The sequence below is a fragment of the Citrus clementina genome, unplaced genomic scaffold (genome assembly GCF_000493195.1).
Source record: "Citrus clementina cultivar Clemenules unplaced genomic scaffold, Citrus_clementina_v1.0 scaffold_2, whole genome shotgun sequence".
Lineage (NCBI taxonomy): Eukaryota > Viridiplantae > Streptophyta > Magnoliopsida > Sapindales > Rutaceae > Citrus > Citrus x clementina.
Window position 1 is genome coordinate 7,898,498 of NW_006262688.1, and position 15,662 is coordinate 7,914,159.

The 15,662-nt window shown below is 31.5% G+C and overlaps 1 protein-coding gene across 1 annotated transcript; it reads left to right on the top strand.

Moving 5' to 3' along the window:
* Positions 1-6,364: 6,364 nt before the first annotated feature.
* LOC18050780 lies at positions 6,365-7,232 on the top strand. The gene is made up of 2 exons (XM_024191591.1): positions 6,365-6,675; positions 6,769-7,232. Exons 1-2 carry the CDS (start codon positions 6,455-6,457, stop codon positions 7,154-7,156), a joined length of 609 nt encoding a protein of 202 aa, XP_024047359.1. The 5' UTR covers positions 6,365-6,454; the 3' UTR covers positions 7,157-7,232.
* Positions 7,233-15,662: the final 8,430 nt, after the last annotated feature.

Sequence of the window (15,662 nt, forward strand, 5' to 3'; positions counted from 1 at the left end):
AAAAAGGATCCAAAAAGATGATATGTAATTTAGCTGTTATTTTAACCAAAGTTGTTCCAGGAGTTAAGTTTGAGTTTTGGTCCAATTGGGCTGGGATCTACCAAATATGATTCTACTGATGATGAAGAGAAGAAGTAATGGGAATAGTGGAATTTGAACTCAAGAGGGAGAATGTTGAAATGTGATCTCAAATCTGAGAGTAGAAACCAACGACAATGTCCGTTGTTGTGTGGAGTTACCGTCTGTCTTGAACACCAATCAGAAATGACACCTCGATTAGCTTAGAAAATTCCATGTATGACATCATTTGTGTATCTGTTAGAACATGATATCACTTAAATCACAAAGCCTTAATGGACAAAATCCTCCGCTGTTTTGGACACTTAAGGGAGCACACGAAGAACAGAGCAGTCAACTCGAGTTAAATGGTAATAATTGGGGTAAAATTGTTTTTTAACTGGAAAGAAAATCAGGCTAATTAATGACCATGGTCCTTTCTTAAACTCATATATCGCCTGTATAAAAGGCCTTAGGGTTTGAGAGATGATTATAATTCGAAAGCCTGTATTGTAAACTTCAGTATTGTACTTTGATCTTCGGAAAATCCATAAAACGATTGCTCTATTTTCCAAGACGAGTAACGGTGTGGGGCAATTCTCAATTATTTTAGGAAGATTATTAGAGTCTTTCTTCTTGTATTTGGATAGGATTCTACTTGCTTGATTCTACTTTCTTATCTGAGATTACATATAGACTAATACATTTGCTCAATTATATATCGAGTGGTTAATTATGTTACATGTGTTATATTCATTTAAACAATGAATGATCTTCTCTTATTTAGTTAAAAGTAGAGTGGTTTGAGAGATGATTATAATTCAAACGCGTACTAAAATGATAAAATGTATTTTGTTTTCACTATATTGAAAGGTATATATTTTTTTAATTTTTTACTTGTCCCTGATTTTACTACGATTGAGGATCCTTGATTGGATTGGTCTAGGATACAAGATACTAGAATTTAACTATTACACCATATGATGTAATAGCTTTTCCAAGATCTAACAAAGTGCATGATCCTGGATGGATAATTTATATTAATGTACATATATATACTATGAAGTTAACAGTTTGAATACATATACATATATATACTAGAAAGTTAATAGTTTGAATAATATAATTTTGTTTAAACATGCTAAACACATAGAAATCATGCTAACATGTATGTACTCGAATTTAATTTATTTGGTATTTGACAAGAGTTTGATGTATTTTATGAAAACAACAACGATTTAAAGGTCAAGGATAAATACAATCAATAATACAAATATAAAAGACAACGAATGGGCTGTTGCCAACACTTAATCACAGCTTGGAGAATCCGATGTATCCCTGAAAGTCTTAACAACGACGGATCTAATTTTTCACGTTTATTAAACAAAGTTGCAATTAATCAATTGAGACTAACACGAGATGTTTATATTATATACCTTTTTTTTTCCTTTTAAAAGATAGAAAGGTGCGTAAAATTTAAAACAATGTTTAACCCTTCATTTCACCTAAGATTTGAACTAAATTGGCCAATCAAATAAACTAAATTGTTTAAAAATAATTCAATCAATCAAAATTTATATTATATACTTCTTCCTCGTTGCAAAACTTATAAAAAAATTTATATATGTTTTAAACAATAGTCTGTGCATTTGACTTTTGCACTGGTCATAATCTAATGTTTGTAGACAACAATTTGTTTAATCATCCAAAATAATTAACAAGGAAAGCCAACTTTTAACGGGTCCAATTAAAAATACATAAAATACCAATATCGTTGCGGTTTGGTGGATGTTTCTGACTTTCCGTCGTTGTGCTTTTATTTAATTAAAAAAGCAAAAACAGAAAGAACTTCATTAGATTTATTTTATCCTTAAATTACGAGCCAATTTCAGTTTAGAGTTCCTTTTTTAGGAGAAAAATGGAAAAAGGAAAAAAAAGAAAGAAATTTTCTTTTGACCTAGGGAGATGTTGAATTAATAAATAAATTGTTCGTTATAAAAATAGATAGTATATGTCAGGCTTGACTTCCAACCATTTGGCCGCCGTTATCAGAGTATATTTTATTATTATTATTATTTTTTTTTTATTTTTTTTTTTTTCTAATCAAGAAAGTCTCACTGCCGGGGTTAATATTGGATGTAATCGCTGTTTAGGTTAAGTTTGGACCAACAATATCGCGACACGTGTTAGTATGACGGCCATAAAAAAGTGCACACCTGACGAAGAGGACGCTGTCAATGTAATCTTTCCCGTTCTTTGAAAGGATGCATAGGAAAATAATGATAAAAACATGAAGGAGACAATAGAGCCACCTAAGACGTCCTAGATTTTCGAAGACTATATCGCCTGATCACACATTCATATTAGCTAGCTCGTTTTGTCCTCAGCGGGACTATAATTTGATGTGATGGGGACTCTTATCAAATTTTCTTCAACTTAACAGAAGGAATCCCACTGGATGAGACTAACACGGATCTTCAAGTAGCCCAAATCATCATTCAATCCTTAAAAAAAGAGACGTTACCTACGATGAAGAAGTCAAGGGCTCACATATTTTTGTAAAGAGTCCGATGAACCATTCCAAATGCTCCACTTGCAAAGGAACCGGAGGGTCTCTAACCAAAGAAAACCTCAAATAAGAGAACCTCGTGGGACCAAGCATAAAGAGGAAGAAATATCTCCAATTTGAAGGATACGCAAACATGACCAGATTATCCCAACATGAGGATGGGAAAACATCAATAGATGTTCAATGTGTATCCAAATGGATATAAACATATCCTCAATGGCATTCTTGTATACAAGGTCTAGTTAAAAGAAAATTGGTAAGACTCTTTTATTGTTTTGAACTATTCGTCTTCTTCATTTGGTCCATTCCTCTCACTTACATCCCATTAACTTGACCATTGAAGTGTCATTGCCAACTACTGGCATCAACTTCTAACGAATTTCTCATTTTTTTCGATTGAACTATCCATACCCTAAACATTATTTTCAATACTCTTTTGCTCCACACAATCATATCATAATTTTTAAAATTAATTTTTACTTTCCTCATGCATCCTTCTAAATTTCAAAATAACCCTCGCTTAATTTATTTCATTAGTATCTATTCTTACTCTTCACACCCATACCAATAATCAAAATTAATTAAACCAAGAATAGAGATTATCCAACCTAATGTCAAAATTTTTCACCGTTCTTTTTGTTATTATTATTGTATTTTTTGCAACTCTCAACATTTTTTTTGGTTTTTCAGGTCTTTAATACGTCCTTCATGATTATATTTCGTATATATTCAGCCCTTTTTTCTCTTGTTTCCATGTTCCATAGTTCCCATTCTTCTTCTTCATTCTTTTTACCTCGTATTTTTATAGACTTAGACTCATGATGAAATCATGTTGTTCACAGATCTTATAATATGGCTAATCAAAAGTAGTTATTATAATGAACAATTTGATGATGACGAGGAATAAAATATTAAGGTTTAATAATTAATAGGATAAGCCACTGTTTCTGAATATGTTGTAAAGGTGTAAAGAGTAACAGCAGTTTAATTATGTACAATTATTAATTCAGTAGTCATTGATGATAAATTTCATTACGCTTATTGTATTCTAAAATCTTGGTAAAACACTGGTGTTCACAGCAATTTTCAAAGAATCATAAAGCAAACATGGAAGTCATATTAATAAATAAATATTAATATTCTATATCTTTATTAATTCATGTTGAATTCATCTCTCAATTAAAGGTCGTTTCTACAAGTACAGTTTTGCGGAGTTTGTAGAGGATTTACTTCAATTTATTTTTCTTTTATCTTTTAGAATTTTATTTTAAGTTAACATCATTTTGAAGAAAAAAACTTTTCCTTTTTTACTGTTTATTTTTCAGTTATTCTAATTTCTAAATTGTCTTCGCAATTTAGAGAAGAAAAAATGGAAGGTCATTGTGACAAGTGGCTACGTTAGAATCTCAATTGCATCATACTAAACAATACATTGTTGCCTCTGACAAAGTCATTCTCAACGTTAACATTTTAAAATGTCACTCTTGCTAAAATAAGGGATATTTTTTTATTGATATAGCTTTTAGCAAGAAACTTGTCTGGCTACATATAGTTATGTCATAAGTTCCTAAATGGATAAAATGTGTCTCATATAAATTGGAAGAAAAATAGCTTATCATGGGACTAATGAGGGGTTTTCCAGTGATATCAATATCTAAATGAGGATCATACAATTAAATTTACATTTACCTCATTTATATATTCATAATCATTCTTTGGTGCAATTGTTCATATTTTTTAAAATGCAAATCTGGAATCTTACAACATTGAAAAAAGTTCTTAAAATATTGTAAAATTTTGAAAAATCAGTTTACGAAATTGTAAAAGTCTTTTACAACATTATAAAATCCTATATCTAGATTTTAAAGACACAGATGCCGAATCCAGAGAAAAACCTATTTACTAAATATCATATGAAATTAATTAAAAATTAATTACCTCAAAAATTTATCTTAATTGATGTGATATTAATTTGTGGATAGTTGAAAAGTATATGCAATACATTTTTTAAAAAAATAAATATTTTATATTCAATTAATGGACATTATTCTTAGGTGTTTGATTGGATAATCTTTAAATATATTTATTTCATGTCACCCGAGTTTGAATCCTGTATTAAATGAGGTTGGAGGCTTGAAAAATCTATTTAATGTTTGTTCACCCTCCTACATTTTTTAAATAAAAATTAAATATGAAAAGAAAATTTTAATGAATACCACTTCTTTGGAGGAAAGTTGTCTAAGCAATACAATTTTAATTAACATATTATCAATTTGGGCACGTTCTCCAGGGCTGATTACTTTGAATGGATCAGTCATACACTCATATGTGTGGCTGTGAGTTCATCGGCATATATTGATTGCAGGCAGAGAAGTCTCTGTTCATTGTGAGTTCATCGGCATAGATTTATTGCAGGCAGAGAAGTCTATGTTCATTGCTATTAATGATTGGTGTACATATGCCACCAGCTATCGAAGATGCACAACATTTTGAACAGTCTTATAACCATTTATTGATGCCTAATTGCAAGTGTATTCAGTATTAAATGTTAGGTCAAAGAACCTTTTCTATCGACAAAAGCAGCACATTTGCAGTTGAAAGAATTATCTTCCTTTTATAGCTTTAACAGTTTTATTTGAATCGAATTAATTTAATATATATGCCATGGTCTGGATATGCGACCTTATAAACTTCTACTTCCAGAGTTGAGAGAAATTCTCCATTCAGGAGGGTCCTTCTCGGACAAGTAATTCAGGCTCGTCAGGTGGTGGGACATGAAAATGTATAGAGCAGAGAGCCCAGGAAGAGGAGCTGTTTTTATGTTATTTAGGGAAAGGGTTTAAGATTAATATAGAAATAAGATAAATTTTTATTCTTACAGATTCATAAGAATAAAAGCTCAATTTATATAAAGATTTACAACATAATAAAGGAAAAGATTTAATTATGATTTGATTGATTGGTAATGATTCAGTCGATTAATCTGTAACTTTAAAATATGTTTCATCTTAATTTTCATGGATTCTTTTCAGTTTAAAATGCGGATAAAGTACAAATGGAATTAGCAACTTGAAGGGAGAATTATTGTTTATTTGAAATATTGAAATTAGTATTAATTTGTTTTATGATTTTAGGGGGTTGGTTTCTCATGACAAAAAATTGTATTGAGAAATTTTTTTATATACAATTTTATGCAAATTAATATTTACAAACTGATTTGGTATAAACAGAATAATTGAAGAGTGATAACAGTCATTCTTTTTTAATTATGTGGGCTGATGATGATTTTATACAATCAATTTCCTCTTACCATACCATTACTCATAATAAATTATGTCATTTGTTGTACAAATAAAATTACAAACAGAATTGTCGTTGTTTTTATCAGCCCTTTCTCTATTAAAATTTCCTTCTTTTTTCTTTCCGTGTACAATTTAAACCCAGAACATGTTTTAAACTAAACTTCGAGGTCTCATTGATTTGCCGTAAAATTATTGTAACGCTAAGGCTCAAGTGATAAATATGGTGACTTTCAGATAAGATTTCTTCATTACACAGTCTAAATGTCCAACGGCACTTGTTTTGTAATAAATGCGCCAAACAAGTTGATTGAGAGAGATCACACAGACAGAGAGATTCAAAGCCGTCATAACTGACCACCGTCCCCCCTCAAACATGGTTGCTTACTCTTCTAAAACAAACCTAGACTTTCTCTTAAAGTCAATTTTAATTTTTTTCCTTTAATTTTTGTGTATATATAAATGTCAAATCTCCTTCAATCTCAAATCTCATCTGCTGAACTTCTCTCTGAAAATTGAATTAATAACCATGGGCAACTCGGTTTCATTTTCTCCGTGTTTTCAACCAAACTCAAGCTCTTCTTCTTCGGTAGTGAAGCTGATCTTTTGGGAAGGAAACACACGGATCCTCAACGGGAAACACATCGCCGGAGAGATCATGTTCGATTCACCGGACAAAATGGTTTGCCATGCGGATTCCTTCTTCATTGGCCATCCCATCCCCGCTCTCGCCATCGACGACGAGCTCATGTCAGGCCAAACCTATTTTGTTCTTCCCATTGATATGTTTGCATGTCGTGTTTTATCTGTTTCATCTCTGACAAGCTTATGCTCAATTACTAGCCCTAACAAAAAGGCGAAGGCGGCCACGGCCACGGCCACGGCAGCAGCAGCGGCTCCTATTAATTTCGGTGAGACTAGTCCTTTTGAATATTTGAAGGGTGATAATGGTAGGGTGCTGATCAAAGTTGTGCCAGAGTTTATAATAAGGTTGATCAATCGAGGCAAAGAAAGTGCATTAGGTAATAATTGTGATAATGCAAGTGGTGATCATTTTCTTTGTAGCACACCAGAATTGAAGAAGCATTATGATCAGTTGGTTGGATCAAGAGATCAAGTTTGGTCGCCAAAGCTTGAGACAATTTCAGAGCACAAGAATAACACTATAAGGTTTTCGCCATGCAGATTCATAGGGTTGGAATGGAAACAGAAAGAGAAGTCAATTTATTAGTTTAAATTGTTGAAAATAGAGATTGAATTGGTAATTGATCATTAGTGATAAATATAAATAATTTTCAGTTTTACAGCCGTTGTTAGACTAGTTTAAAATTGATTGTTTGTACAAAAGTTATATAGTTATAATTTTTCGTTTTCTGTAAGTTTCTAGCCTTCTCCACTTGATACAGATAATTGAAACTATAAATGATGTTATATTGTTCTTGAATTCCAACTGTAAAATTGCTAGACCGCATTTAATTTAGCAATCTAATATGTTAAATTTGACTTCGTATCCATAGCTAAAGGGAATTATATGCGCCACAAATAATTTATTCCAATGCCTATAATAATTTTCATTCGGATACAATTTTACAGATGGGGTTAGAACTTAATTAGAACATGATTTGCAATTAATGATATATAGTATCTAAGTTGATAATGACATGTAGTATCTAAGCCAATAATGATAATAACAATTTACTTTGTTCGCAAAGGTTTGGCCGAATAGCTTTTAAAAAGTTTTCTTTATGTGAACGCTTGAGTTCAAACTCTCACTAAAAAAATTATAGAACAGATTTAACGCAGCTTTATTTATAGAATTTTATTAAATAAATATTTGGTGATAACGATTTACTTCATTGCGGGGTTGCATTTTATTATGTCTAAAAAAATAAATCATGTAGAAAAATTAATTGCCGTGAGTAAGAAGATGCACTTTACATGCAATATAACATGGGAAATTAACGAAGATAATAGGAATGGAGAAATTAAATAGAGATGAAAGTAAGAATTTTGAAGCAATTTTACTTGTTGGTCATGAATCGACACCCTCTAAGCCACTGGCATGTTTGGTTTGAAGAAATATAAAGAGAGGAGAGGAGAGAAAAGAAAGAGAGAATAAAGAAATAAGGGGGGAAAATATGAATTTCACGTCCAACTAAACAATGAAAATGAGATTGATCCTTTTTTTCACTCATTTTCTCTCCCCCTCTTTCCTCTCCTTTCCTCTCCTATCATTTCTTCCTACCAAAAATGGCCTAGTATCTTGATCACCAAACTCCTGTGATTGTACCTATAAAAGTGACTTTAATTTGATGCTAAAGTCAGTGTTAATTCGTTTGTTGATAATCTTAGAGAAAATATAGATAGATAAAGATAATGAGTTTCTTTCTTTTCTATAAATGGATGTGAATTTCTAAATGAACGCTCCAAAAAAATTTAATTAGAAATTTCCCTTTCCTATAGGGAAATAAAAAGTTAATTATCATTTGGATTCTTTCTTCTTCACTCTTCGATCGATAAATTAATTTATTGGTTACTCTCAAGTCAATCGCTTCAATGGAGACCAGTACTGCTTCTTGTGTTTGCGCAAGTGACAGCTCCCTTGTCTCTCTTGCAATTTTTTTCAAAACGGCAGTTGAGTAACTTTTCAACAATCGGTGATAGCCGGCGGATACCAGCTTTCCTACATGCAACGTTGCAAATAAACCATAAATACGTAATCAATTTTCATATTTTATTGAAGTTAGATACCGTACTTGCTAATCTTATTTTGTGATCATCTTTCTAATTCTTCTATCACATTTGTATTTATTACATGTATTTCGTATCCAACGACAACATCAAATGACAATCATACAAAGATCACCTCAAAATGATATCAACAGTGAATCTAAATCCATATTACAAGAATGTTTGTAGATCCAATTACTACTAACCTTATTTTGTACTAATTTTCTAAAATCTTAACGTCGCATGTGCACTTACAATAATGTACAATTACTAATTAATTACCCGTGCATTCTTATTATCTAACAAGCACCAGTCACAACCTTTTTTGGCTAGTCAAGTTCATATAAAACATGTATTTAGTTTTGATCTTGTCAAGTTATCCAAATTTTAAGGGAAAAAAATTGTGTTTACTCTTTTTTTTTTGTGCTTTTTAAGGTAAGGGGTGGGCAACAACTAAATCTATTTCTTTGCTCCGTTATTGAGATAAATTTAGAAAGGTTTGAAAACTCAAGTGATTTGGCATATATAAATACAATTTTAGATGATTTGGAAGTTTGCTATGAAGATTATTTCAAAGTTCGAATTCATCAAATACTTCAAGTCTCAACTAATCGTCGGAGATCTACGTATAAATAATAATAATAAACAAGATCTACCTAATTTCATTGCACGAAAATCAATAACACATGTTATTACAGTCTTCTCATATCTAATATATAAAATAATTACTGTATACATCCAGCATTGAAACCCACAGCCATAGAAATAGACTTCAACTCACCTATCTTACGCTTTCTTTATTTCACCGAAGTGACCATGGAAATGGGGCTAATCAAACTTGTCTTTAGTTTAACTATATTTTATTAATTTATAATTTTCTCATTATAAATAATAGAAATGAATCAATTATTGTTGGATGATAATATATTTTACACCACAAACCCTAGATTTCTCTCTCTCTCTAAGCATGTTTTCACAAAAGGTGTAGTGGTCCTAAGGGAGCTTTTATTGGCCAACAGTTCGCATCAAATCGTTTGATAGTCAACAATTGAACCCTTAACAAATGTCAGCTTGCACATGGAAATTAATTTTTGTATTGCAAACGCAGACTAAGCAAGATTTTAAAACAAATAAATATGTTAAATCGGAGATAAAATTATGTGTCCTAATGTTGACTTGTCAAAGATTTTACAAAATAGCTAGGGTTACGGGTTGTCATTGGCAGACAGCTTAAACATATAAACTTCTTAACACTTTCGAGTATTTAAAGGTTATTTTTCATAGTAATCACAGCAAAATTGCTCTCACTGATGGAGTCATGGTTGAGTAGTGGCATTCTGTGACGGCATTTGTTAATTTGATACGGCACGACCTGAAGTTAATTACTAGATTTTAGTTGATAAGAAATGACACGATTATCAATTATGTAGAATATGTGTCCCTGTTTATTAATCGTATTTGGTTCGGAATTAGAGTTACTCGCAAACTTGTCAATTGACAAAGTTTACTAATATACACACAAACACACGTATGTACAAGGTTCATTCTCTAGAAAGATGTGAGGAGATTGGCGGAAACGTTTAATTTTGTTAGGATAGATGTCTGTGGTATTGAGTTATTGACATTTACACTCTATCACATGTTATAGCCATTATAGTGAATTTTTCTGTCATCCGTGGAAATAGTCCAATTAAGACGAATTACGATAAATTATTCTCTTCATCTGATGTATGGTTGATTTTTTTTCTCCATTAATTGTTCTACTTATTATTTGCTTGATTGTTTATTCTCATAGGATCTTGGGAGGGACTAAAAAAAATATAACAAGTGATGGCAGATCTTAAGGTGGCAATACAAAACAAATGTGTCAGCAGGCAGATACGATCAAACTTGGTAAAGCTTAATGTCGAAATGGCTGCTTGTGGTGGTTTACTTCTGCATGACAAAAGTAAGTTTGTGGGTATTTTTTGCTTGTCCCCTTGGCAGTCAAACTTTCTTTTGTACCTTGAAACAGTTTGATTAGCTCTCATAAGCCAATCAGGTCTTGTGTATAGGTTTGATTAGCAACTGGAAGTTTAACCAGGACTTAGGTGGAGTTGCTGAACCACCTAATATCGCTAGTGCCTTCACTCGCTCCATTTTATCACTTTATATTTTTATATCTTTATTTTTCTACAGGTTTAAATTTATTGTTGCATCTCCACTTGCTTCCCTTATTATTTCCTCTTATTATATTGCTTACACTTTTGAGGTTTATTCGTTTGAGAAAGAATTGGTCTTATACTTAATATAGTCACAAGTTTTGTTTAGGGTAACTGACATGTTTGTTTTTAAAAAAAATGAAAAGAAAGAGGAGGATAGAGGAAAGAAATGATGTTTTTAATGATAAATTAAATAATAAAATTGAGATTAACTCTTTTTTTTTCTAATTTTCTTTTCCCTTCTTTCCGTTTTATTTTTCTCCTCTCCTTTCGTTTCTTCTAACTAAATGCGGACTAGGATTTATGTAGAGAAAGAAATTAAACTAAATAATTTTCAGAATCCTTCTCTCATATATCTACAAGTATTATTAGCTTTCCATTGGAATCGGCTGTCGTCAAAACAACTTGTTTTGATAACAGATAGTTGAATCAAATAATTCAATTACTTGTTAAACAATAGCTATTCATTTGTATTGATATTGCTTTAGTTGTTTGACATTTAGAAACACTTGGTTTAGCAAATAAATCCATAATGTGATTCCCCTTCTTATGTGGGTTTGGGTAAGTTAAGTTTGAAACTTGGTTTAAAAATGTAGTAAATAGCTTTAATTGGTAAGGAGCTGTTATGTAATTGATAATGATCTAATGATCCAAGAGTGATCATGGCAATGGGAGCTAATGCATCAACTGTAGAGGGATTTTATACACACGTCTTCTTCTCTGATGGTAATGAATATGCCTATTAGAAGGCAATGATGTAAATTAAGAATGCAACTCCACAAAGATCCATTTTAGAATAAGTAGAAGATCCATTTTCTTTTTAATTATATCATAATGGATATTCATATAAAAAAAAAAAATAGAGGGCTTATGAGGATTTGGGACGGGGGTGCTAATAGCTTCAAAAACTGCAAAACTAAACTTGTTTGTGGTTAGGCCGAACCATGAGCTTTCGTGAAGAGTGTGATGTCTGGGTAAGGTTTGGGCTGCTTATTGAACTAGCCCACCTAACGCTCACCCATCTGATCTTGGGCCACAAAATTCCATAAAACTCAACTCATACATACACAAGCCGCCGCTCAATTATTGTATTAAATTGGGGGGAAAATCAATAAAGAATCTAAATTTATTCTAGGATTAAATTTTATACTAGGAAATAATGGTATAATATACTAATAACTCCTAATGGAGTAATTTTTTTAAAAAAAAATCAATATTTATTCAACCTAAATACGAAACACATATCTTACCACATGAAAAGAAAACTTTAGCTGTAGAAAAAGATGTAGATATAAATTGTTTTGATTCTTTATTAGAAGAAGAAAAAGTAGAAAATACAAAAGACATAGCTAGCAATAATAGACTAGAAATCACAGTCCTAACTTGGACAATATCTACATGTCGTAATGTTTCCGGGGCACAGTCTAAGCATCCTAATGTTGTGTTATAGGGCAACTAGGTCATAGAATATAGCATAGACTTTCACTAGGTCTTAAATAATTGAAGCATAAAGCTTTCACTTATTATGAAAAGGACTTGCAAAATCTTCGATTGGGCATAGAAGAGATGGGGATCTCCCCTATTTTTCCATGTCCTGCCATTTTGCCCATCACTTTCAACAATTTATTAGCTGCCCAAATATGAAAATTTGTCCTATGATTGAATGACAACTTTTGTCGTTTTGGAAAGGGACCATTCTACTCCTAGCAATTTATTAGGATTTTTAGTGTTTTATTTAAAGCCAAGCAAATTTGGTTCTTTGGAAGCCATAGCTTCACCCCAGCCTCACCTATAATTTGGGTCTGCCAGGCCTAAAAATGGGGGAAATCCAGCTAAGGCTCCCAAAAGGTTTGTCTTCTGCTTAAATTCAGCAATATTGTACTGACATACATGTGGTTGGGATATTGGGGAGTGGGGACTTACATAATGCACTGAAGATGAAATAACATTCTCAATGAGCGAAGTTTTCGGCATTGCAAATCGTCCATATGTTACTGTAATAACCAGTAACATAAATGGGCACTAAGTTGTGGTCGAATTGGTGTTTTCAATATTATTAACAGTACGGCAACTCAAAATAATTTTCCTCTATCAAAGGATAGTGCGAGTGAATGTATTTTTTTCAGGTATTATTGAGAGCATATGTGTGTGTTGACTAAATTTTCGTTAGAATCTAATTCAAATTAATTTGGCAGTTCTAACTTAATCTAGCTCAAATCTAATTCAAACCAATAAATTTATATTTAAAGGAAGCTTGTGCTAAATTTGAGTTTATTTATTTATTTAATTTTTAGAGTAGGTAGTTTATTTTAGGTACAGTAGGTAGTGAGCTAAAATTAACATGCATAGTGAGCTGAGGTAGTCATATGATAAATAATAAGAAGAGCTTAGTAGAGCTCATAAGGGGTTGATATATTGGACTAATATGTGCTCATGAGTAGCTAAAATGTACTAGGAAGATAGCTCAAGTGGTCTCACAGAATGCTTAGTATAATTGGGTACCTCAGGTAAGCTCATACGTCTACAAGAGCAAATAATCACCAATTTACTATATAAATAAGAGGTTACATAAGATTTTATATTATTCGAGATGAATAACACACTAGATAATTATATAAAAATGTTTGGTGTTAATAAAAATAAAGACTATGAATAAAGATATGGTGAGGAAAATGATGAAGGTGGAGAATAGAAATGCCTCCAAAAAATGAAGAGTGGTTAATTATCTAAAAGATAGAAAGAAAATGAGAGAAGAGGAGGCAAGAAGATCATATACTCTAATATGGGAGCATAAAACATTTATACAATGCAAGCTAATAGTAAGGAGAGTGCATAAAAATTAGGGTTAGATATCATTTTTAGGCTAAAAAGAGAGGATATTTTTTAGAGTTATGTATCATATTTAGGAAAAAATGACAAGAGTTTAACCATCAAGTTCCGGATGGATTGGTATGGTTCCTCTATGCCTAGGACACCAGAATATCGAATCATGAACGAAGAAATGTATGCGAGAAAAATATATTGACTAGTGACTACGTGTATGTATGTATGTATGTATACACATAGACATGTGAATCTATTAAAAGACAGGCATGGGCCACGCCCCCGTAAAAAAAGTTTTTTTAATACTCAATATTTTATATTATATTGATAATTGCTTATTTACATTAAAATTTTTATTAATTTTTTAAAAAAATTCTTTGGCCCTCTAGCCGAGGTTGGCTTGTTTCCCCCCTACACACACATATATGTGTGTGACGGATATACATTTAACTTCTAATTAAAACTTACAATTTCAACGACCCAAATTATATTTCTGATTCCATCACTTGCTATATGGGACTATCCTCACCTTATGGTGAACATCTTCAAGTTCTTTGTCAAAAAGAAAAATCAAAATAATTAGCTGTTATGTTGAAGAAAACTAGACGAGTGTAGACTAGAAAGATAGGACTAGAGTCGTCTGATAGAAAGTGACCTTTCATTACTAGACCTTCACCTTCTTGCTAGTCACATGGAAAGAAAGAATTGCCCTACCATCCTCTATTCAACAGTCAACATACCTTAGTGTTTGGCCAAAAGAATAACAGTGGCAAACTATACCGAATTTCCTTAAGCATTCATTGTCACTTGGGTTTGATCCAGAGATTTTCGAGTAATTTTATTAAATTATTTTATTTGAGTTCAAATATTGAAAGATGTAAGAATTAAAACAAAGATTTAAGTTTTGTTCACATTTTCATCTTAATATATATAAATATATGTGTGTGTAAAAAATTTATTAAAACTCATTATAAAATGAGTTGTGCTACACATTTTAAAATTTTATAAAAAAAAAATCACTTAAAATTTATCAAAAATTATTAATTATTCAATAAGTGACATATTATGTGTCAAAACATTTATGTTGAAATTTGAATTAAAATTTTGATATTGCTGCGAAATAAGGTACTTGTAAATTTTTAAGTGGTTTTATTGAAAAATTGTTTGAATTTGTCAGCCGTTTGATATTTTGAGAAAATTAAAAAAATTGATGGCCGCATTGAAATTAACCTTAAAATTTTTTTTTGAAGGAGTGAGGGCTGACTGGCCGAGGAGTTTGAGGAGAGAATGTAGATGGAACAGCCGTTGACAGTTGCCACTTGGCATGCCCCAAAAAAAGCTAAAAAAGAGTAATAAATAAAAAGGCTGATCTAGAACGACCTACCGTGACTCACATCTGTGTTGTTTTCTTAGGCCATAAAGATTATGACACGTGTAACGCTCTGCTCATCCTAGCGTAATGCAGTGTTCGTAGTCGTACTAAGGATTTCCCAGTTCTGGCACCAACGCGACTTCCGCTTCTATCCCACGCGCCGACGTGTTCTCACTCATTTTTCTTTAAAGACAATTTTACAAAGAAGATTATTAATTTTAACTACGGTACCGCCATCAAATTCCAAAGGAAGATAATAGTTAGATTTTGTTCGTTTTTATTTATTTTTAATCAATATATCTTCTGTTATTCAATGTGTAATTTTTTTTATTCGTCAATCAATTATTTTAAAAACTAATTTGTAATCCAATTAATTTGTGTAACGAGTACTTTAATAAAAGAACATTAAATTTAATAAAAAAATGTGATCTTTTTGCATATAAATTGATTGTTTGAGACATTTGAAAAATGATAATTATTTATTAACGATCTGTTTTCTAATCACAAAAATGAAATAAAGTATTAATAGTGTGTTTACTTTAAGGTTTATAGAATGAGAATGAAATACATATTTACTTGGCAAATGTGAATAAAATGTATGAGTCTTACAT

Bases quoted from the DNA above. Each gene is read 5' to 3' on its own strand.
- LOC18050780 (XM_024191591.1), top strand. From the start codon at position 6,455: ATGGGCAACTCGGTTTCATTTTCTCCGTGTTTTCAACCAAACTCAAGC. The intron at 6,676-6,768 runs GTCAGGCCAAAC...CTCAATTACTAG, and splicing joins GCCATCGACGACGAGCTCAT to CCCTAACAAAAAGGCGAAGG.